This window comes from Otolemur garnettii, unplaced genomic scaffold (assembly GCF_000181295.1).
Source record: "Otolemur garnettii isolate 467f Iridium unplaced genomic scaffold, OtoGar3 scaffold00015, whole genome shotgun sequence".
NCBI classification, from domain to species: domain Eukaryota; kingdom Metazoa; phylum Chordata; class Mammalia; order Primates; family Galagidae; genus Otolemur; species Otolemur garnettii.
Window position 1 is genome coordinate 2,551,610 of NW_003852410.1, and position 24,855 is coordinate 2,576,464.

At 47.1% G+C, this 24,855-nt stretch overlaps 1 protein-coding gene across 1 annotated transcript in view; it reads right to left on the reverse strand.

Annotated features, from left to right (window-relative positions):
* LMCD1 (LIM and cysteine rich domains 1) overlaps nucleotides 1-24,855 on the reverse strand; it is a 68,050-nt gene that overhangs the window by 19,401 nt on the left and 23,794 nt on the right. Inside the window, exons 2-3 of the mRNA XM_003785473.3 lie at nucleotides 13,475-13,563; nucleotides 8,753-9,008 (exon numbers count right to left, since the gene is read on the reverse strand). Coding sequence (XP_003785521.1) covers nucleotides 8,753-9,008; nucleotides 13,475-13,563 — 345 coding nt within the window. The remainder of the gene's footprint in view (nucleotides 1-8,752; nucleotides 9,009-13,474; nucleotides 13,564-24,855) is intronic.

Here is a 24,855-nt window from a genome sequence, read left to right on the forward strand (position 1 = left end):
TCAGCATCTGAAATACATGGGCTTTATTTTTTAACTTAATGTAGCTTCTTTATTCAAATTAAGAAGGTAATATCTGTCCATTGTCCTAAATAAGACACCACAGATGAAAGGAAGAATGGACAGGAAAAATATGCATCGTCTATCTACCTTGTGCGTGTAGGAAATGTTCTATATCTTGATCTTGGTGGCAGTGCCAGGAAAGTGTGTCTGTGTCAACAACTGAACACACTCAGATGCACGCACTTGATTGTATACGTGTTATAGAGTCATGTGCCACAGGACATTTCCGTCTGGACCACATAGTGCAGTGTCCCGTAAGATTACAACAGACTTGAAAAACTATCTCTTAGTGATTTGTGTTCCAATTGCCAACAGTATCAGCATAGTCAAAAGCTGTAGCGCAGGAGCAATAGGAAATATCATACAGCCTAGGCATGCGGTAGGCTATAGGTGGGCCATTATGAAAGTTTTGAGATACATAAAAATCAAGAACTTTAAAATCTATACAGACAGAACAAATGAAGCCCTCTCAGCAGCACCAATAAACCCAGCAAATTGAAACCTCCACAGGTGAATCAGAAAGGATGCTCTCGACTGTGTTTCTGGGAAGTGAAATAACGGACCATAACACGGTCTTTCTCAAATCTTCATACCATGTAGGTTTGTGTAAGTACATCCCATGATGTTTGCACAATGACAAAATCACCTAACAACACATTTCTCAGAATGAATCCTTGTTCTTAAGAGGCCCTGACCATGCTTTGATTTAAAAAGCATATAAAAAAATTATACCTCATTACAATGAGGCCCATGATGATCGCTTGATGACAATTCTGCATTCATCCTTACAGACTATTTCCTGTCTGTATTTATTAAAACTTATTTGAATTTTACTTTCTCTCAGTGTGTGTGCCACTTAAATGAGTTCTTGATCCGGAGCTTCTGTTTCTCCTATGACTGTGATAGCCCATGTTCGTTGTGTGGGTTAGAGAACAATCTTGACGTTGAGAAAAAACACTTGTTTGCATCTGTCTGTTGATGCTCTGTTCACTTACTAGCTAGATCTCTCCTCGCTAATAATAATAACCTTTATTTTATTTCTTATCCTCCAAAGACTAACTTAGCTTTCACTGTTGGATAGCACTGGGATGATAAAGGCATCTTATTAAATTTACTCGTGGGCTAAGTTATCCATCAGAATTTAAATAAGGATCATTTTGCTTTGTTCCCTGACTTTCGAGTAATGGTAATAATTACAATTACAAGTCAGCCTCTGTCGCCCAGGGAAAGTTGCTATTTCCAAATCTCTTTTCTACTATCATTTTCTGGAGAGACGCCAATTGACAAAACTCTTACAGTACAATGACAAAAATATTGTAAGTTGGCTGACCTCATAAAACCTGCTGCCCCGCTTGGGACTGTCTTCTCACTGGCTCTGCAGTTGATGTGCTTCATTTCTACTTTTGCTCAGGGCAGAAAAGGCCCAATCTTGTCTTTCCTGCTCTTACAAGCAGTGCCGTATCCTTTGGCCTCTCCCTGGTCCTTAAGGATCCCGAGTACATTTGAGTTGACTCTCTACTGGGACCATTCACTCTCTGAGGACAGGCTGTGTCACTTCTGCATTAGCAGCAAGAGCAAAGACTCTGGAGTCGGCCTGTCCTGAGTCCGAGTCCTGGTCCTGGGCATGCTAACTTGTGTGACCACAGCCACGTCACTGCCTCCCTGTGCTCGGACTTCTCAACTCTAAAAATGAGGATCATAAAACCGAGAGTGGCTGTGGGGTTAGTGAACAGACCTTCAGCATCTACACTGCATGTGTTATTGATCTTTCCTTTCACTTTTCTCTCTCTGACTTTTCTATCTGTTTAGATTTGTGACTTCCTCGAGAGTCACCAGCTACGTAACTCAGAGCCGTCTTCCTCAAAAGACATGGTGTAGGACAATCGTGGAAAAGTTACTAAAATGCAGATTCCCAGGGCCCACCCCTCAACCCCCATCAAGATCTCAATTCAGTAGTTGAGATGTGGCAGTCAGGAATATGCATTTTATTTTTTTTATTTCTTTTTAATTTTTGTTTTAAATTTCAGATTAATAGGTGGGTACAGATGATTAGGCTATATTGTTTGCACTTCTTTTTTTTTTTTTTTTTTTGAGACAGAGCCTCAAGCTGTCCCCCTGGGCAGAGTGCCGTGGCATTACAGCTCACAGCAACCTCCAACTCCTGGGCTCAAGCGAGTCTCCTGCCTCCGCCTCCCAAGTAGCTGGGACCACAGGCGCCCACCACAACGCCCGGCTATTTTTTTGGTTGCAGCCGTCATTGTTGTTTGGCGGGTCCGGGCTGGGGATTCGAACCCGCCACCTTAGGTGTACGTGGCTGGCGCCTTAGCCGGTTGAGCTACAGGCGCCGAGCCTGTTTGCACTTCTAAGATAAAGTTCAAGTTGTAGTTGAGCCCTTCATCCAGGGATGTGCTGTGTACTCTTACATTGGGCACATTAGGCGAGATTTACCAATACCCTCCCCCTTGCCATTCCCTCCCCCCGGAATTTGCATTTTAAGCAAGAATCCTGGGTAACTCTGATGTAAAAAGTTGGCCCCTGGACCTTACTTGAACTACTATTTTAGTAAAATATTAGCAAGAGACAAATGAGATAAATTAACTGTGATTTTCAAGCATTGGGCAGAGAGTTGAGGAGAGGCCAGTGAGTGATTCTGGCTTCTTTAGATGTCTGCAAGAGTCTAAAGTTTAAATTTGCTGGCAACATGGATTTTATTTCCTTTAAAACGAAATATTTTTTACTTCATTTACTTCATAGGCAGTATTCCTCTAATTTAAAAAGAGTTAATCTAGTTTAAAATTGCTTTTTCTTAGAAACGTAAACCGTATTATTATGGGGATAAGGTAGTTCATGGTTTATTAATTTAAAAATGTGCAAAGGCACCTTCTAATAGAATCGACAGGGTGTCCAGTGAATGAGTTTCCCCCTCGACCCGACTGTGAACTGTCTGAATATTAATGTGTTTACAGGTAGCTGTCCACTTTGGCTTCATGTATTACTCATTTTTATGACACAGAAATCTCCCACCTGGCAGGTCCCAGGGATGGGGAGTTGAGGGGGAGACAGAGGTCAGGGCTACTGCCTAAGACCTGCGAGGGGCTCACTGTTAGTCTTGGGGTAAGCGCTTTCCATTTCTGCACCAACCTGACTCTGAGCCTGAGAGTCAGGTTCTACCCTCTGAGAATTCCCCTGCCCCATAGCTTATCACTTGGGGCCAGGCTCATTTTGAAATTGTGGGAATTCACCTGGAAATTCGTAATAAACATTTGCTGTTGTTGTCTGACCCTCCACTGGGCACACAGCCAAACAGAAGCCCTGTCAGGAACTCAACCTCTGGGAAGAGCTCGGTCCTGACCCCACCTTAGGAGACTGTGGTGTGTGTGGGTTTTCCTCCTGATCAGTCGAGGGAATGACAGGGGGCTTCCAGAACTATGTCAGACAGGCCTGAAGGACCTCCTCTCAAATTCTGGGGTGCATGAGAGCCACTTGGAGGCCTTTGGGAAAGCTTCTGAACCCACTCTTGGATTCTAATGAAGGAGGTTTGGAGTGAGAACTTGCAGGGACACTCCTCTGTGGGGACAGCGGGTAAGGAAAGGGGGTGGGCACATCAGAGACAATGGGTAGGGGCAGCCCAATAGCCCATAGACTGGGGCAGGGCAGAGGGCCCTGGGGAGGGATGTGGGGGCAGAGCCCTGGGTGGCAAACACACCCACACCATCCCTTTCCAATTTCTTGCCCAGGGCCTGCCCTGCTCCCAGGATCTAAAGAAAGATTTTGGAGACAAGGAACCAAGGGCTATGTTCACTCGCGCCAGAGTGGGCAGCAGGCCTGGCCAATATCTTACTAACTCCCAGCGTTGAGCAGCCCCGGGCGTAGGCTGACTCAGCTCAGGGGAGAGTCATTGCTTTCCCTGAGAAGACGGCTACTCCCCCAGGTTCCGTGGTTTGAGGAAGGACAGGAGTAGCCCATGCTGAGGGAGCGCTCACTATGTTCCCGGCGTCCTTCCAAGTGCCTGACACACAGGAACCCATTTCATTCTCACACTCCTATGAGGAAGGTACTAATGTTACCCCTTGGGAAACTGAGGCACGGACAGCTTAAGTTGCCTCCCCAAGGCCACACAGCTGGGATGCCATACAGAGAGCTTTGAACTCAGCAGCTTGGACCCCAAACGGCTCTATATTGCCTTTCTAGGAGATGCGGAGGACTTTCAAAGAGGAGGACGTTCCCAATCTCTGGGGGTGATTCCCTCAGTCATCATTTCAGGGTGAGTGAGCTGTGCATCCCAGGGCCAGGATGCCCCATTCCCAGGACGTGTCTGTTTTTCTGGCCTTCTAGGACCTGCATTCTCCCTGTTCAACTTTACACGTAAAAGCTGTGTTAGGAAACCGGGAGCAGCAGCCCCGGTGGCTGGTTGATCTCTACACTCACAGTGTCTTGTCCCAGCTCTGTGCTGGCTGCGGCTGTAAAGCTAACGGAATTCCCAGCTAGGACCCTGGAGAAAGGGAGTTCTCCTTCCCAGGCCCCAGTGCTCCTGTCACAGCTCGAAGACCCAGCTGGGCGCCACTTTCCTCTTTGCATGACCAAAGCCACGGTGTGGAGCTGTCCCCACCAGTGTGTGCTCTGTGGCCTGGCCTTGCCGGGCTGGCCCCTGTCCCCTCCCCCTAGTCACATCCATGGCAGGCACTACCCACCAATGCCCTCGCCCCATGAGGATTTCAGACGCCCTCTCAACACTGTCCTCCTGGCAACCACCTTCAACTGGCATAGACTTGGGGAGGGAACGACAAGGACGGTTTGGCCCAAGTCAGCCTCTTGCTGCAGCTTTCACCCTCGGAGCAAATCTCCCAGGTAACACTCCAGGGAGTGACTGAGGTCATGTTCCCGTAACTCACAATGCACGAGGCATTTTCTCAGACCACTTGGAAAGATTGCTTTAGGTTTTTAACTTTTTCCTGAAGACCTTTCTACACTCTGGCTGGGATATCGTGGGTGGAGAGCTTCCCAGAATCTGTCTGTACCAGGCGAGAAATAAAAAATGCAGAGAAAAGTGGAAGGGAAGGTGCTCCTACCCCGAGTCAGGCGGCAGAACACGCGTGGGCTCTGGGACGGGAAGACCCTGTCCTGGTCAGCCAAGGACGTGAATGGGTTTCATCTCCCCTGTCAGCCCCAGTTGACAGTGGGGAGCTGGAGTGCTGTGTTGAGAAGGATCCCGAGGGCTGATTAGGGCTCAGTGGGAAACAGGGCTCCGACTGACCAGCAGTGTCTGCAGGGTGTGGGAGCAGAGGGCGGGCCACCCAGCACAGGCTCCTCACAGACCCCGGTTTGCCTGCTGTAAAATGAGCTGTAACATGCTCAGGACACAGGGAGCGGCAAGCTGCTGCGGAGACACACCCGCAAGACGCTCGGCGCATGCTGGCTGGTTTCCTTCATCTTCTCCCTCTAGCCTTGCCCCAAATCCTGGCTGGATGTTAAAGCCCAGTTCCAACCCCTCCCTGTTCTTGATAGAGTCCCCCAGGAATGCTAAACCAAGTCACCTGCTCCTTCCTGCCTCCTCTCCCACCTGCCAGTCCCCCTGGGCTGCCCTAGTAAGGAGTGGCCAGAGTTAAAGACCTGGCTCTATACCATGAAATACTATTCAGCCATAAAACGATGGAGACTTCACAACTCTTGTACTAACCTGGAGTTGAAACCCATTCTTCTTAGGAAAGTAGGACAAGAATAGAAAAGTAAAAATAATAACAAAAAGAAGGAAAAAAAAAGAAAAGTATGTACCCGATGTGCTCAATATTATTATGAAGCCAGTAGACAAACTAACACATGCCCACATAAGAGAAAAACTCAATTCCATTCAAGCTGGGGGAGGGGGAAGGATGTAGAGGGACAGGGGAAGAGAAGGGAGGAGGGAGAGGGTTTGGGGTGCTCCCACCTAATGGGCACCATGTAAAGGTATACGGCACTCCTTCTGGGTGTGGGACACAACTACAACAGGGACTTTACCTAACAAATGCAAATATTGTAACCTAATTGTTTATACTCTCATATTAATTTGAAAAAAAAAATCCTGGCTCTGCCATTAGCTGTGGGACATTTGACCCATTGCATCACGTCTCTGAGCTTCAGTTTCCCCCTTTGGAGATGAGAGTAACAATAGTACGTGCCTAGCGGTGTTGGAAAATTAGATGAGATTATACAAGGTTAGCTCTTAGCACAGTGGCTGGCACATAGTAAAAACTCATCAAATACTGGCAATTAGGCTTATTGTTACTAGTCTTTAAAGGCTGAAGCATTTCTTTGGCTTCGAGGGATGACAGCAAAATTCAGGGCCCTTCCCCAAATACAATCAGTCCTAATCACTAGGTAATTTTAAAAAGTTGGGAGGAGGAATGGGAAGGCGGAGTTAATCTCAGAAAAGTGACCTGTACCCCAGCGCAGAGCAGAAAGAGGGGCTCTAATAGCCCTGTGGTTTTATGAGCCAGCATTAACCACTACCTGACAGTGCCATCTCCTGATGAGTCTGGGGTCAAAGGCATTGGGAGTTTTCACCAGCCAGTTGCTGACGCCCACAGCCAGGGAGGGCTTTTATGAGCTGCTTGCTTCAGTTTCACCTGACATCTTAGAGACCCACTAGATCGCCTACCCAGGCTTGGGCCTGGGGGCAGGCCCAAGTTCTGCACCACCTGGCATGTCCTGGCTCTGCTGTTGTCTGATGCCACCCTCTGTGGGCCCAGGATAGGCCCTGGATAGCCCTGAAAACTTATGAGGGCCGATTAGCCATTCTGTGTTTCCTGCCACATAAAATTCCTGCCTCACGGGGTGGCTGTGTTTATGCTGATGTGTTCTTTTAAAATGTGCATTATGTTTTTAAAAAAGTACAGGTCCTAAAAGAAAAAAATTATAGTGTCTCTTCATTTTATCTGTGAGGGATCCCGTCCCTCCACTCCAGCGACAGCTTGGAACTGTACTTCTCCAGCCCTCTATGGCTGAGGATCAAGGTTTGTTTTCCACTTAATGCAGCATGATTTGTGGGCTCACTCATGTGAGTCTGACCACAACAGAATTCTGTTGAATGAGATGAGTTCTCATCACCAGTTGCATGTCAAATTGCTAGAAAAATTTCCCATTTATTCTCAACTTCTGTTCTTTCCTCACTATGCACCAGTTACAGGGACTTTGTGGAAGGGGTCCAGTCCACAGCCTGTGCCTGCAGTATCTCTGTCCTGGAAGGGGACAGGGCGCAATCTTGCCATGCCTACAGCATGTCCCGCACTGTGCCGGGTGCTGGGGTGTCAGGGTGCACAGCACAGGCAGGGTGTCTGTCTGCCCTTGTGGGCTTCACTTTGCCCCAGTGTGGAGAAGAGATGAGAGCTAAGCCCAGAGCAATAAAAGTGTCCAAAAGAAACAAAGAGAAAACGTGTGGTAGGAGGTGGGGTGGCCTCTATTGTAAATTGAGTAATTAGGGGAAGCCTGTGAGAAGAGCTCAGCCACACAAAGAGCAGGGAAAGAAGGTTTCAAGCAGAGAGCACTGCCAGGCAAAGGCCCTGGGGAGGGCGAGCGCTCGGTGTGTTCTGGAACCCGAGGGAGGAAGTCAGTGTAATCTAAGGCACTGAGTGGGCAGGGAGTAGTCGGAGCCTGCAGGGACAGGATCGTGTGGGACTCTGAAGTTCTTCCAGGAAAGGAAGACTTGCCTTTCTAAAATTGATGAAGCTTTTAAAATTTTATCTTATTGACCTGTAGAAGTCCTGTAGCCCAGTGGTTCTCAACCTTCCTAATGCTGAGACCCTTTAATACTGCTGAGAACTGCTGCTCTCGCCCTTGTTACTTCAAGTGTGGGCTGGCAATCTGCAGCACCAACATCACCCGGGAGTGTTAGGCGTGCAGTGTCTCAGGATGGTTCTACCCCTGCTGGGAGCATTTTAATGAGCTCCCGGGATGGTTCACATGCATGTGGAGATTAGGGAGCCCTGGTCTGGTGCATCAGATCTTGAAGGTGGCCACATGGGGCATCACTTGGGGAGTCATTTGCAATGCTCACATACAGTGATTTGGATTCTGCAATCTTGAGCTTTTGACTCAGTGGTCAAGAGGGAGACCGGAGCATGGGGACTTTTTATAGTGAGCAGCCAGAGTGCCACCTTACGCAAGTCATTTGTTCTCTTTGGGCCAGTGTCTTTTCCACCCTCCTGAAGGCCACTTTGACCATTTTTGTCCCCGACTTCTCGGGGATCCTCTCCTCCAGGATTGCATATAACGAGTTTATTCTTCCTTCTAAGACCAAGAGGCTTCAGCTTTTAGAGAGGAAAGAACTATTTTTCTGCTCTCTTACAGGCTTCTGAAGGGTATATACCCCAGGCTACTTTGAGAGGAAATGAACATCTTGCCGATGAAGACAAGGACTTTTGAGATTTTTGAGTGTTCAGAAATAAGGAACCTAAAGAAAACAGAAAATGTCTCTGCACTAGAGCTGGAAGACCCCTTAAGAGTTTGTATGCATTTCCCTACTCATCTCATGGATGAGGAAAACTGGCCCAGACTTCACTTCAATGTAACATAATGTAGGAGCCTGGCTGAAACCACAGCCACCCTACCATTTTTGTGACCTTGACCTCCTTTGAGAGGTCAAGATGGCTACCGCATCTTTGAAATTCAGAAACCCATGCCATGACTGACATTTGGTTGGGGGAAGCTGTCTTACCAGTTTCTGGGTGACTCCAGGGGGAGCCCACTCATAGGTGATGGTGTCGAAGGTAGGATCCTTCCCAGTGGCAATGGGGTTGGTCATGATCATTCGGTTCCTCTTGTAAATCCGGATGCCGTCTCCGCCTTTCACCCGGGCAGTGAGGGTGGAATACTTGGAGTCCATCAGCAAGCGACCAATTTTCCGATCATCTTCTAGGTCGGAGCTGAGGCAGTGGTCTTCCTGACTGCATCTGCAAGACTTGCATATTTTCCTGGAGGGTGTGGGAAACAAGGAAGATCAACTTCCAGAAAAGAGGCGGAGGCTTCCACTAGCAGGATCTACCCTTTTGAAAGCAAGTTCAAAATTTAACTTTAGTAACTTGGAATGCTAAGCAGTAGATGAGTGGTAACCTGAGACAATGCCTTTGGCATTGGAAATTGCACTTTGGGATTGGAAACAGCAGTTTTTCTATTCGTCTATTTGGGTGGAATGAGGAATGTGATTTTTGTTGGTAAGAAGGGTAGCACGTTTTTCCTCCTGTGGTTGCCATGGCAAAGATTGGTTTGTTCCTTAGTTATGTTCTAAACCTAGAGTCTGTGTGGCCCATAGCCTGAACCTGGCCCACAATCTGCTTTTGTAAATAAAGTTTTATTGGAACACAGCCATTCCCATTTATTTACATATTGTCTACGCATGAGTTGTTGCAACAGAGACCATCTGTCCTACAGGCCTAAAATATTTACTATCCATCCCTTTACAAAAAAAGTTTGCTAACCTCTATGCTATAGAATTATTAAAATTGTCTCCCAAGATTCATGAGCCAGGAAACTTCAGCAACTTTTAAGCTTTTTAGCATACACGCTGAAGTTAGAATACAGCAGAAATTTTCTTCAAAAATCTTGTGGACAGGACTCGGGGGAAGGAAGCTAGCTGAGGAAAACCCTTGGAGTGGCAGGAGATTGATGTTCTCAGGGGAAGGCTTTGTCAGGAGGCAGGAGAAGGAAATGAATCCCGGGGAGCAGTTCAAACTTACTTGAAAGCCTCACCACACTTCTCTTTGACAATTAAAAAAGAAGTGGCTGCTTTGTGTCATGCTGGTGAGGTTTAGAAATCCAGAGCTTGAAGGTGTGAGAGGACAACTGCTCCCCTCCCCTTCTGGCCTTTCACCAGGGGCAGGCTGTGCTGTGTCCATGCTCTGACACAGGCACGTTAAGAGCTTGTTAAGTAAAGTAAGCAAGGTCAAGACCAACCGCAGGATGCAGGGATGGGGAAGGCCAAAGCGGGGGAGACCTCTCTGCAGCTGCACGATCCCATCACGGGACAGAATTCAGTTCCAGGTTGTTGGAACTCTTTTCCTCTCCTTTCCTCACGTGATGGACACATTCAGTCATATGCACATTTCATAAGTATTGACTGTGGGCCAGCAGGGGCAGTCTGATGGTTTATACCAGTGGTTCTCAACCAAGGTTCCCCAGGGGGATTTTAGCAAAGTCTGGAGACATTTTTGTTTGTTCCAGTGGGGAATGGGGAATGCGGTGGATATGGGGGTGCTGCTACCGGCAGCTAGAGTCTGGCAGAGGCCAGGGATGTTGCCAAACAACCTGCATTACACAAGACAGTGCCACAACAAAAAATTATGTCAACTATGTTGAGAATGGGAGACCCTGATCTAATAGGAAGAGAAGGAGGCCCTGTTGCAACCTTAAAGGACCTTTTAGTTGGTGGAGGAGAGGAAGAGTAAATCAGATGGAAACTGTAATGTAGAGTAAGTTTGGGCCAGAAGAGAGCTGCACGTGATCTGGGGTGGTGCTGCTGGCTTGGACCCGTTCCCCAGGAGGTTAGCAGGTGGTACATAGAAAGAGGTTTCAGTTTCATGGGTCACAAGTTTGGAAAACAATGAGTTAAGGAGGATTAAACCCCTTTCTTTGGGGCAAGGCTGCTCCTTATCTTCAACGCACTGATATACACTGTGGCATTTTGAACGTTATCTGAGAGGCTTGTGGTCCAAGTTCACATTCAGTGGGCTGCAATTTGAGAAATGTTAAAATCAATGAGCTCAAGGATTCATTCCAGCAGGGCAAAAGAGAGAATGACCCTGATGGTGCTGCAGGGCAAACATGAGAAGTCTTCTCCTTCTCAGAAGAAAAGGTTGCTTGTTTTGCAGAATTGGGGCATTTTATTCGCAATTAATATCCCTTTCAGAGCCAAACTGAGGAGACTGCTTCTCTAAGAAGATGGGTGATACACAGTGCCAGCGGCTTAGAGTGGGAAGTGAGGACGGACAGCTGGAGGTAGAGGAGGATGAAGAGTCAGAGCAAAGGCAATCCCCGCATGGAGGGGCACCAGAGGGAGGGCCCGACTCCAAGTCCTCCATGTCCCACCAACCTGCTGGCCTCCCAAACACCTTCATGCATGGGACTGGGTGAGGAAGCTGAGCTTTGCCTTTTTGTTTAACGTGGAATCTCAGGATGCCGTTAGAGACGTCGGGAACGCAAAACATTTGAAACAGGCAATTTTAACAAATGCGAGATGGTGTTCACATCAGTACCCCATTTATTCATGCTGTTTGTGCTGCCAGGCATGTTGCTGGGACTTTATAGATGGAGAAGACACCCACTTGCCTCACCCTACTCTTCCCAGGCACCCCAATTGTGGAGGACACAGACACACCCCCCAAAGATCCCCAATGGTATTAAAATGGACATTTCTGCTATTTGTCTCCAACAGTTTGGAACTGGATTCTGTCCCATGAGAATAACTAGAGGGGGTTTTCCTATTAAGCCAGGGTGGGTGAAACTTGGATCCTTTAAATATCTTTCAAGCCCCTGAGAGTCTAAAAATTAGAGTGTAAAGGGCTCACCCTTAAAGTTCTGAGAGGTCAATGCTTCAAAATGGATTGAATTGAAGTCCCTAGAGGATTGTTTAACCCAGAGGTGACCCTGGACATGAGGACCTGCAAGGAATATGCATTTCTCAAAGACAGGTCCACTTGATGTCCAAATCATTGGTTGGAGGACAAAGAAACACAGGGATTAAAACAACGCTAAGAGACTTCTGCTTCTAGCCTGAGGAACAGAATCCAAAACTGTCCTCCCTCCATAAACAACTAGAAAACCAGACAAGATGATATTAAAAGACCATTTCCAGATGTTGGGCAGAGGCTGTGCAGGGCTGTGATCCCGGAGAGAAGGGGAAACATGATTGAATAGACTCGGTGGACGCATTTAGGGAACATTTTCTCCCTGCCCAGATAACTTTAAAAGGAGACATTCTAGATGCCTTCAGAGTGCGGGAGAGGAGTCCACACTGTCCTGAGACCCTAAAGGAAGACACAGGACCAGTGGAGTTGAAATAATAGGGAGGCTAACTTTCTTCCAGGCCAGAAAGAGCTCAAGTAGCCCAAAAGTGTGGAGAGTTCCCCTCATGGGAGTGTTTTGGTTCTAGAAGGAATTTTTTTTTTTTGTAGAGACAGAGTCTCACTTTATTGCCCTCAGTAGAGTGCCGTGGCATCACACAGCTCACAGCAAACTCCAACTCCTAAGCTTAGGCGATTCTCTTGTCTCAGCCTCCCGAGTAGCTAGAAGGAATTTTTTGTAGGGGATGAAAGGCTGATTTAGATGACCTTGAAGGTCTCCTGTATCTAAGAGACCAAGTAAGCTGCTCTGAGCTTGAGGACTGGCAGAGAATGAAGGCAAGGACTGGTCTTCTGCTTTGAAAGCTTGTGGCCCATAGGATTGCAGAATGGTCAGGAGCATGGGACTGGGTTTCCTGTATATCTGAGTTCAGATCCTTCCGTTAGTAGCAATCTCCCCATTACCCACCCTCACTGTCCTGATCTACAAGATGGAGACAAGAAAACCTACGATGTTGGCTTATTTCAACATTTCAGTATAAAAGATTTCACACCGTTCACTAGTAGTTGGGATTGCTGTAATAGCCATCACACAATGGAAGTCAGTATCATTGAGAAAACACTTCCCAAACTTTGTTGCCCTGGTCGAGCGCCCAAGGCGAGCACTATGGCAATGATGGCAAAAACCTTCTTTGCTACGGTGTGCCACAGACTTTAGCCTCCTTCTCCCAGGGCTGCAGGGACAGACATGCAGGCTGTGCCCTGCACAACTCTTGGGGGATGCCACCCCCATAGATGCTGTTGTGAATACTGCCTGGAGCTGTGCAATGTGCTGGCCTCACCCCTTGTTATCAGAACCCTTAGTGAATAAAAAGAAAGATACACTGCAAGTCCAGGTCCAGCTGGCTCTTATGGCTCTCCTGTGTGGACACGGATCCCAGGCCCTGGCTTTTAAGTACTGTGGACAAAATGACCCCCATTTCTGTCCCAGGGGCTAAACCAGACCAAATCCCACCAGCAGGAATAGTGGTACAGTGAGGGGAGATCAATCCCCTTCACCAAGCCCCGGGGCAGACCATCCTACCACACGCACATCAGGCACCAGCTGACCCCTGCCCACATCTTGCCAGAGCAGTCCTTGCTGGGCTGGGCTTGGTGGCCCCACCACGAAATGGCCTAGGAAGCTCCTTCAGATCTTTGCTCCTCCTTAAAGGACTTCTTCCACGTTTCTGAATCGGACAAGCAGGAGTGCCTCCCTCTGTAGCCATCCCTCCCTGGCAGTGCATGTACCCGAAGCCTTCCCAGCAGAGAAAGCAACCAGAGTTCCCGGAGAGGACAGCCAAGAAGTAAAGACAGGCAGAGTCCTTCCTGACAAAATCTGTTACCTCCACGAATGTGGCTCGAAGCCCGGACACGTCCCTTTGCATCCCAAACATGCCACGCCTCTTGCTGACTGCAGCTGGCCCAGGGACATCTGGAAAAGGAACAGAAAAGAGGGTGTTTTCCTTCCAAAAGTCTTGCAATGGTGGAGATGCTTGACCTCCAAGAGACTTGGCATGCTGGCAACGGGACCACGCAGGGTTCAAAGTGGCTGGAGATCAATAAGCCATCACCAAGTGTTCACTAGGAACAGCGGAGACCAGGCTGGATATGGAATGTGGTTCTAGGGCTGGCAGAGGTAGAAGAGTGAGGCCTTCCCAGGGAGAATGCAGTGGAGGGCTCATCTTTCCCAACCTCTAGTGCTGTCACAAACCATCCAGACTGGTTGGAACTATCCTGCTGTGAGTGGCCATCTGCTCCTCCCCCACCCGTGCCCATCCCCCCCATCCACTTGTCATGGAAATGGAATCTTCCACTGTCTCCTCTCCCTCCTTTATTTGTGATTTATTCATAGGGTGTGATTAAACCAACCTACAGGCACAAACAAATGTGCGAGCTGCCAAATGTTTATAGCTCAAAGCATAACTTAAATATTTTGCTAAAGCATTGAAAAAAAAAATCACACGAGCATTTAAAATCTCCTTTGGAAGGAGAACAATGCAGGAGACAGGTTTTATTACCGGTCACCAGTCAAAGGTAACGAAAGTGCATTGGCTGCTGCTGCAGAGGTTTTTAGACTTAATGGTTCTCAAATGGTATCTTCAAACCAGGAGCATCGCCTAGAAGCTTGCCAGAAATATAGACCCTTGGGCCCCATCTCAGCCCTTTTCAATAAGAACTTGTAATTTAACAAAATTCCCAGGAGATCTGTATTACATTCAAACTGGAGAAATAGTGGATTAGTATATAGAACTGCAGGCTGAGAAATTCACCTAACTCTCCCCTAGAGGTGGGGGTGGGGACACCTTGATACCCGGATGCCCTTTTTTTTGTGATTTTATCAGAAGCAGGGCTCAGCTCAGTATGCTTATGAGGTAGCTCACACCTATAATCCTAGCTCGCTGGAAGTTCCAAGCAGGAGGACTGCCTGAGCTCATGACTTTGAGACCAGCCTGAGCAAGGGTGAGACCCTGCTACTAAAAATAGAAAAAAACTAGTCAGGCATTGTAGTGGGCACCTGTAGTCCCAACTACTTGGAAGGCTGAAGCAAGAGGATCACTTGAGTCCAGGAGTGTGAAGTTGTTGTGAGCTATGATGATGTCATGGCACTCTACCCAGGGTGACAGAATGAGGGTCTGCCCCCCCCCAAAAAAAGAAAGAAAAGCAGGGCTCAAATTACTCAATCAATTACATTACTACTAACGTAAAGGGTCTCAACAAACATATTTATTCATTTAACCATTATTTAGCGTCTACTATGTACCAGGCACAGGGGATACAGCATAAGACACAGGTGGACCCTAGGGGACCCTAGGTAGGGGGACATAGAGAGGAAAAGTCATCTCACAATGGGAGGGGTAAGTCTGAGGTAAGGGCAGGTGCTTAGTAAGTAGTAGAAGGGTGTGCACTTTGGGGTCTGAGAGATCTGGATTCCAAATCCAGGTTTTCAACATATTGGCTGTGTGGCCTTGAACAAACTGAGCCTCAGTTTCCTTACCTGCCAAATGGGTACAGAGAGAATGTGATATACAATATATGTAAAGTGCAGGAGCACATTAGGCACTAGAAATGGTGACTGCTACTAACTTGCACACAGATTTCAGGAGCACAGAGGAAGGTGTTCGTACATTTATATGGGAAATCTAAGGAGGCTTCTTAGAGGGGGTGACTTTGGATTCGGGCTGTTCAAGGTGGAGAGAAGGCAATGCCCAGCATAAGGATAAAATGCACAAGGATAGAAAGGTCTGAAAGGCACTCTGTGTGGGGTGTCACAATTTGTGCCCTTTGGAGCATAACTAGTCTATTCTCTTTGCTTTTAAGAGGGGAAAGAACAAGCAGTTAAACTGTAGAGCCATCCTCATCGCCAGTTAGAATCCAAGGAAGGACGTGGAGAGAGACAGCTCTCCCCCTGCATCCCACCTCTCCCCCAGCAATGCTAGTTTCCTGCCTCCCATTTGGAGATTCCTGTTTACACTATGTCTCTGCAGACTCTGCTGTTTTGTTTAGCTCTCGTGTACAGTGTGCCGCTTTGGGAAGTAAGAGATGTGGTGAACCGAGTAGAGGGAAGTATCTTCATACTGCGGCCTATTCAGTGCTAGATTCACACTGAATGGGAAAATAAAGACGACACCCCTCACTAAGGCATCACCCGAAGCTGCAGAACTTTCATTTGCAGGCAGGACTTTGCTCCCGAAAGCCACTGGCATACAACCTTGCTCCTTTCCACATCTCCTTGACACCTTCATTTCTACTAGTTGAAATATAGTGGTCCTCCCACACTTAAAATTTGAGTGATCCAAAGTTTATTTTGGGAAGCATACAATTCATGAATAAGGCTTCATTGTCAGGCGGGTTCAGATACATACCAAAGAGATATGTGGAAGCATTTCGTAAGTGGCCAAACACCCTGCATGCCTGAGCATTATTGTTCTCCTAATAAGAGGCTGATTTAACTCTCATCTTACAAGGGGATTAGTCCCAGTGCTTGGCCCGGGAGTGGGGCTGCAATTCTGTCTGCTGGCACAGGGTCTGTTGTAGAAACAGTGACATCAGGCTGCCCATACGGCAGGGCACCGGCCTGCGATGCAGGGGCTGCTTTATGGTGCCAACCCTGGCATTTATTAGCTGTGCAACTGGAGAGGAGTCATTTCCTTGCCCAGCCTAAGTTTCTCCTCCATTAAATGAGAAAACTGGCCTGGATCAGGGTTGCCCAAATTCTCTTCCACTCGATACTCATGTTGTGAGGTGTTACAAAGTGGTGTGTGGTTGGGGGTGGGAGGGAGGACTGAGGGGTCAAATAAAAACGGAGAAAGGGAGGGTGCTGGGTGCAGAGAGGGTTCTAGACTTTTCACCCGCCAGGCTAGTAGAGAAGCAGGGGGAGAGGTGGAGAGCAGGCAGCTATTTCAAGTTCAGAGACGAGGCTTTGGGATCAGGCAGGTCCTCTCTTCTGCTGCACTTGGGCAAGTGACTGGACTCGGTGAGTCTCCCTCAGTGTCCTAACCTGCATCGTGGGGATAAAAGGAGCCCCACCTGCCTCCAGAGTTACAGCAGGGCTCACCAGGTGGCTGCGCCTTGCAGCCGAGTGTTTGTTGATGCTGTTCTCGTTACCATGTGTGGAAAACAGACTGAGAGACCCTAAATTACATGTTCTCGAAGAAAATTTGTTTAGCTGCTTCAGAATTCTGGGGAAGGAGTAAGTTTCAGAAGAACTATTTTTCTAACTGCACACCTTATATTCTTTCTTATTATCTCACATATATGAGATGCTTCTCTGACTAGGTTTTTTAAAAAGCAAAAAGAAGCCAGGCACAGTGGCTCACGCCTGTAATCCCAGCACTTTGGGAAGCCCAGGCAGGTGGACTGCTTGAGCTCAGTCGAGACCAGCCTGAGCAAGAGTGAGACCCAATCGCTACTAAAAATAGAAAAATTAGCCAAGCATGGTGGCAGGCACTTGTAGTCCCAGCTAATTGGGGGGCTGAGGCAAGAGGATCACATGGGCCCAGGAGTTTGAGGTTGCTGTGAGCTGTGATGCCATAGCACTCTACCAAAGGTGACAAAGTCATACTCAGTCTCAAAAAAAAAGAATTAAGTCCCTACACACACATTCCATACTTAAATCATTAACTTACAAGCAAAGCCATTCCTAGCCCTTTGCCCTTAAAATGCTCCATCACCCGAAGAAAATTGACATTAAAAATCACAAGCAGCACAAAGAAAGCCCAGCACAGTAAGGCAAGTGATGATGTAAAAATCTGGCCCTATGAGGCCAGGACACCAGACTAGATGTAGGTGCAGGAAGCAGACTCCGTCCTAGTCTCCATCCGGCTAGGGGAATGGTTTCCATGGCAACAATAGTCGCTGGGAGAGAAAAATAAATGCCCTTGCAAGGAAGAAGTGGCTTTGGGCCATCAGGCTGCACTTGCAGCCGGTTTCCTGGCTGGCTGTTTAACAGGGTAAATAGCCATTTGTCGGTTGCGTGCCGTTCATGCAGGAGCCAGACAAGCCCAGCTATCTTCAACACAGCAAATGATCTCATTTGCTGAGGAGAGGAAAACATCAGCTGGCAAGAGTGTTCCAAATGAGGTACTCCAGTTTATAAACAGTAGGTTCTCTGAGGCGGACTCTGTCTCCTTTGAAAGACAGCAGTGTCTCACAGTAGCTGAGAACAGAGGCACTCCAAAGAAACGATCACTTTAACAAAGATTTGCTGGAATGCAGCTTCTAATCTGCCCTTTCTCCCGAGGGGAGGAAAAGAAATGTTTTGACAATTTTCTTTGGCTCAGGTTAGTAGCATGTGGTTCATCTGATTGGTGTCATGGAACTGAATTGTGGCAGGCACTTAAAAGGACTCAGGTCAGACCAGAAGCCCCTGGAGATGTAAGGTGCAGAGGGCGACTGTGGACAGCTCTCTCCTTTAAGGGATGTCTTCAGGGGAAAAATGTCACCAAGAACAATGTAAGATTAAGAGGAATTGTAAAGGGGAAATGCAATGTAGAGATTAGGGGTGAGCTGGGATTTGAATTAGAAAATGGGGGCTCTCTTTGCAGCTCAGTTTCCTCCTCTGAAAACTGGATTATTCCCCCCCCCTTTTGTTGCCTCAATGAGGCATCCTGTAAAATTAAAAGGTTGTTTGTAAAATTAAATAGATGTTTACCATTGTTTAAAAACAGAAAAACTAGCCTGGCATTTGGGTGGATGCCTGTAGTCACAGCTATTCGGGAGGCTGAGAGAAAAGAATTGCTTGAGCCCAAGAATTTGAGGTTGTTATGAACTATGATGACACCCAGGGCAAAGAGACTCTATCTCAAAAAAGAAAAAAAAGAAAGAAAAAAATTATCCAAAATTTGGAGATAAGGCAGAAAGGTGGATGGTACACCCGCTCAATGTCACATAGTGACAGTGGCAGTAAGACAGCGGCTAAGAGTAGGGAGCAAACTCAGAAATGGTTTTCTTCTTGTTTATTACAGATAATCCTTCCCCATAAAGATTACCTACAGAAATTTACTTTGCTTAGCTCCAAGACTCAGTAAAGTTAGATATTAACTTGGAGATCTTGGTCTAGCAGAGATATAAAAATTTGTCTTTTTGAAAAAAAGAACAACCTCAAAGGTTATGGCTTATTGTTTTGGAAGACCTTAATTAGTTCTGTTACTAATCCATTGATCTTGTCCTAACGTTAACTCACCTATAGATACCTTATTCTTCAAATGCTTTGTAAACTGACCTACATCCATCAGTTTCCCTCATTCATGAGTCAAATAAAGCCTTTGATAAGTTTCACTTTTATGTTTGCACAAGAGTCATGATTTTGCCTTTTGAAACCAACGTCTTAGCACAATCCCAGGCCCTCTGTTTGCTTTCTGCAGTAGCATGCTCAGAAGTGGCACAAAATTTTATTCAATGGAGACTAGTTTTTTACTGGGAAGTTCTCTAAGCAGAAGCATAGGTGCTAGTAAAGAGTAGTGGTCAACATTTCTTGTTACTTAAAATGAACTTTACCCTAAGGTTTCCAGGAGAGAAGATGGGGTGAAAGGGGTTGGATGGGAAAGAAGTGGGATTATAGACAGAAAAGTGATCAGAAACTACCCTATTATACTGTCAACAACCTTAATAATAACAGCGTTATAGTCCCCTTAGTCATTTTTTAAATTTAAATATAACCTTTCTTTGAGGTATAATCACTGTTGCTAGTAATCAGATGATGCACGGCTTTGAGTCTTGGGTAGAGGCACGACTTGCCCATCTGGAGTGGTCTCATGGGCGCTCCTTTGGACACAGTGGGAGGGAAGCTCCAACCTTCATCCTGTACTGGCCTTTCAGCAAAAATGTTTTATCTTTCCCAGTGATCAGGATTATAGCTAACATTTATTGAGTACTTATGATACCAGAAAAGTGGTGCCCCAGCCAGCTCAGCCGAGCAGGACTGGGGGACCTGCCACCTCTGTCTTGGTGGCAGCAGCGGCAGAGGAACTGGCAGGTTGGAGCAAGTGGTGGGGAGCATCCCTCCCCCTCCAGAGGCTCCAGTAGAGAGGCACTAGAGGACCTGGTGGCTCTGCCTTGGTGGTAGCTGGCACAGAAACCAGCAGGCTGGAGCAAAAGGGGGAGCTTTCCTCTCCCACCAGAGGCTCCAATAACAAAAAAGACCTGGCCTATCAGGGGAAAACATTGGCGATTCCTCCAGTGCATCCCTGATTGGTCCATTTTCAATCCTGATCCTGACTGGTCTATTTTATAGACCAATCAGCTAAGCTCTCAACTCACTGGACAACTGCCCCTATATAAACCCCTGAGCACAGAGCTTAGGGGCAGATTGTAGCTGACCTCAGAGAGAGAGAGAGAGAGAGCATGAGCGAGCAGAAGAGCAAGACTTCAGCAGATCATCGCAGACCACTGAAGGAGAGAGAACAGAAGAGGAAGAGTTGTAACACTTGGATCCTGTTCTGCAAGGAAGTTTGGCTCTTTGTAAGAGCTGTAACACTTGCATCCTGCTCTACAAGGAGGTTTGGCGCTTTGTAAGAGCTGTAACACTTATACCCTGCTCTGCAAGGAGGTTTGGCTCTTTGTAAGAGCTGTGACACTATAAAACCTATCTTATCCTGTTCTGTAAGGTTTGGCTCTTTGTAAGAGCTGTAATCATACTTCTGTAAATAAAACCTAACTTACTGTCCATCCTGTGGTCCATCGATTTATTCATGGAATCGTCAAGACCAAGAGCCTGGAAATCTAAAGTCAAAAATCCAGTATCACTTACATGCCAGCCACATGCCAAGAATGTTCATATTTTCTTATAAGCTTCTTGATAACATTATCAGAAAGCTATTAACCTAATTTTCAGGTGGGGAAACTGAGGCTTAGAGAGGTTAAGACTCCTCTTTAAGAACCAATGATAGGAAATGGGGGAACCAGGATGTGAAACAAGGCAAGCCTTACATCAGAGCTATGGTCTCACCAATCTGCTATAGCATTTTCCACCAGGGGAATGGCACTTCACAGTTTATAAAGTATATTCATATCCCTATTAGTTTTCATAACAGTCCTAGGAAATGTGCATTTTATATCTGCTCATTAGAGAAACAAGTTCATAGAACTGACAGGATTTGTTACTAAGGGCGTAATTCACACACATGTCTTTGCAATCCCAGAGCCTGTGACTTCTTACCGTATCAGGAGTCTTTAGACCAGGGGTTGTCAACCTCTGGGTCATGACCCCTTTGGGGGGGGTCGAACGACCTTATGACAGGGGTCACCTAAGACCATCCTGCATACCAGATAGTTACGTTATGATTCATAACAGTAGCAAAATTATAGTTACGAAGTAGCAATGAAAATAATTTTATGGTTGGGGGTCACCACAACATGAGGAACTGTATTGAAGGGTCGTGGCATGAGGAAGGTTGAGAACCACTGCTCCAGACCCTGGACAGCCTCCTATGAGTCTGGTCCTGACTGGGGGCATCAGGCTGGTTGTGTCCAAAGAGGAGGGCAGTGTGTAGGGATGGGAGGCCCTGGAAGGGTTTGGGCTGGGGGCGGTGGGACAACAGCTACACACATTCACCCTGGCCCCAGGGTTTTTACCACCTCCTGTCTACCCAATAGTGTCAGATATTCAAGGCAGCAAACAGACTTCAAGTGGGGATGAAGAGGTGACAGAGAAGAAAGTGAATCAGAACCACAGGCAGAGTTTGTGGGAGCAAAGCAGCAGGGCGTGGGACTCCCTGGACGCCAGAGGAGGCCAGGGCTGCGTATGCTTAGTGCCAAACGCAGGAGCTGGAGCTTACACTGGGGCCCAGGTGATGGAGATGCCTGGACAGACAGCGGCTTGTGGGACTACATGTTGGAAACTGTTTCCTAGAAACTGCTCTCACTCACACAAATAAGAACAAAATCCGTAATAAACAAGAAGAAAGTCATCTCTGGGTCTGTTCCCACTCTTAATAGTTCGTCTATATTAAGGATACTAGTGCCTGTCTCATTTTGACGTTATATCAAACCACTTTTAAAGGAAATAAGGTTGCAGGGTGTTAAATGCCACTGGGCTCCCGCACTATGGCCCATCTCACCTGTCCAAACATGTCTCTAGTTCCATATCATCTACAGTTTCTACCTAGATTTTCTTTCCAATCATCTGGGCCTCTTGGAGTCCTCCCTCCACACTCTGGGGTTCGGCCCAGGCTCATCTAAACCTCAGAGGGCTTCGACCTCTCCCGCTCTTTAGGAACCTGCTCAAGTCTCACCTTTTCCATAATAAAAAGAAATAAAAGCAGCTGTAACAAGTACTGGGCTTTGTGGCTTCCAGGCGCTGTGCTGAGCCTGAGCTCACACATACCTTACAACAGCCCTGAGAGGTAAATGTGCTGTGGTCGTTCTCAAAGTGTGGGCCCTAGGCAGCAGCAGCAGCGCCCGGGAATGTGCTAGCATTGCAGATTCTCAGGCCTCAGCCCAGACCTGTGAAATCAGACACTCCACAGGTTGGGTCCAGTCATCCCTGCTCACGACGTCTGGGTGATTTTGATAAACTAAAGTTTGAGAACCACTGATACATTGTCAGTACCCCCAATTTACATAGGGTAACTGTCTCAGTTGGCCTCAGGCTGTTTAGTGCTTAGGACATAAACAGTTTAACACACTAAAACCAGGGAAGTGTGAGACAAACTAGTAAGAATTAGAGTAACCCTTAGTAAGCGAGGTTCAAATTAAAAAGGGTTAAAAGGGTCAAATTAAAGTGCTAGAGCTTGGATTTGAATTCCAAACCCACGTTTTAATTTAATGAAGCCCTGTCAGGACCCTCATACTGTTTTCCATAACTGTTTTCCTCATACTGTTTTTCATTGAGTTCCATGCCAAGAATTTTAGGGATGTCACATTTTACTCGTATAAGTGTAGAATTACAAACACAATCAGTGCTAAGGAGGAGAAAAACAGCGTGCTGTGAGATTGTACTTTGGAGGATTTGGCCTGGTCTGGGTGTGCTTGGAGGACAGTGCTTCTTAAATGAACCAGGCACTCTGATTAACCTAAGATCTCCCGGGGACAGCTCAAATGCACAAGCAAGTCTGGGGCAAGCCTGATTTCAGTTTTACCAACCTCCCAGGGACTACAGTTTGAGTAGCTGGGGGCTACCCCGGTGTTTCCCAATCTTGTCTGCACATTAGAATCCCCTGGAGATCTTTTAATACTTTCAAAGCCCAGGCTGCACCCTGGGCCAATTTAGCCATAATCTCTGTGGGTTGGTCACAGCCATCAGTATTTTTGGAAGCTCCTCAGGGGATTTTGCTGTGCAGACAAGTTTGCGAATCACTAGGTCTCACCCATGTCCTCTCAGCTGCTCCGACTTGGACTTTGAGGCTCTTGGCTCCTTGGCTTAATAATTCCCTTCCCCAAACACTCGCACACTGTTGGTGGAAATGTAAATTGGTACAGCTGTTATGGAAAACAGTATGAGGGTCCTTAAAAAGTTAAAAATAGAACTGCCATACAATCCAGCAGTCCCACTTGTGGGGACACATCCAGGGGATGTTAAATCAGTTTTGAAGCAGTATCTGCATTCCCGGGTTCGTTGCAACAATCTTCACAACAGCCGAGACAGGGAAACAACTTAATTGTCTGCCAGTGGACAGAGGGATAGAGAAATGTGGCAGGCACACACGAATACACACACACACACACATACACACCCTGGAATATTATTCAGCCTTAAAGAATAAAATAATGCCATTCGTGATTAAACGGATGAACCTTGGAGCAGTATGCTAGGAGAAATAAACCAGGCACAGAAAGACAAATAGTGTGTGATCTCACTTACATGTGGCGTCTACAGTAGTCAAAGTCAGAGAAACATAGAGTAGAACAGTGGGTGCCAGGGAGTTGAGGGGAAGGGGCCTCCAAGTCTGCCTCTTTTATCTCATACTTGGGAAAACAAAGACTCTCTTGGGCCCAGCCTGAAGCCCTCCCCTGCGGCTGCCCGAAGCTTGGGGAGGTGAGTGAGCAATGGTCCCAGGGTACACAGGTTCAGTTAGGCTGGAGTTAGTTCTAAACCTACAGCCTCACGACTGTGGTTAACACTGTGTCTTGGAATTTGCTAAGAGGGTAGATCTGAAGTGTTCTCTTTACAAGACAAAAAACATAACTCTGATGGGGTGATGGACGGGTCACTAGTTTGATTACTTCACAATGTCTATCAAAAGGTCAAGTTGTGCCCCTTAAATAGATACAATTTTTTATTTGTTAAGCCTCAAGAAAGGCAAAACAGTTCCCCTTCTCACACTCAGGTCAGGGACTATTCCGTACAAGGAGAGTTTTCACAGGAAGTTTGACTTTTGTTATGGTCGGTTCATTTCGGTCACATCTGCCCTGGCCCAAGCCCGCCCCACAGGTTTCACTGCCAAAGGCAGAGATTTTCTCAGCAACCAGATACACGGGAAACCACAGCCCTTCCTCTTCCTCTAAATTCCACGGGCTGGTTGTCTCTTCTCTGGGGCTCTCATCGATATGAGACCCTCTGTCCCCACTGAGGCCAGGGATGTCCCCAAACCCTCCTTAACTCCAGGGGGGTCTCAGGAGCCCCACTAGACAGAGGAGCCCAACCTGGGAACACCTACACCCAGATGGTCACAAGCTGCATGGGAAGTCACTGTTATTTTCGTTTTTTTTTTTCACTTAAGAAATATGCTCTCCGGGGGGTAGTGGCCTGGCCATGAAGGCTGTTTTCACTTGCTGGCTTCGGAACCCTCGGGTCTTCACAAGGGTGTACACTTCTTCCATTTTCTGAAACTCCCCGATAATTGAAAAAATGAGTTGCAAAAACACACAATCTTACAGAGTTTCACTATGTCAGCCTGGGTAGAGTGCTATGGCAGCACAGCTCACAGCAACCTCAAACTCTTGGGCTTAAGTGATTCCAAGTCCCAAGTAACTGGGATTACAGGTGCCCACCACAATGCCTGGCTATTTTTTCACTGCAGTTGTCATTGTTCAGGCCAGGTTCGAACCCGCCTGCCTCGGTATATGTGGCCGGCACCAGAACCACTGCGCTATGGACGCTGAGCCAAAAAAACACAATCTTAACAGAGCAATGAAGTCTGTATTCTCACCAAATAGTAACTGTCTGCCCATCATTTAAACTCCACACCTGCTGCCCTTCCTGAACCTAGCTAGGCCCTCTGCCCAATCACTCCTTCTGGACAGGTCCTGTGTGGCACCAGTCAGGGGGCGGGACACCCAGGGATCT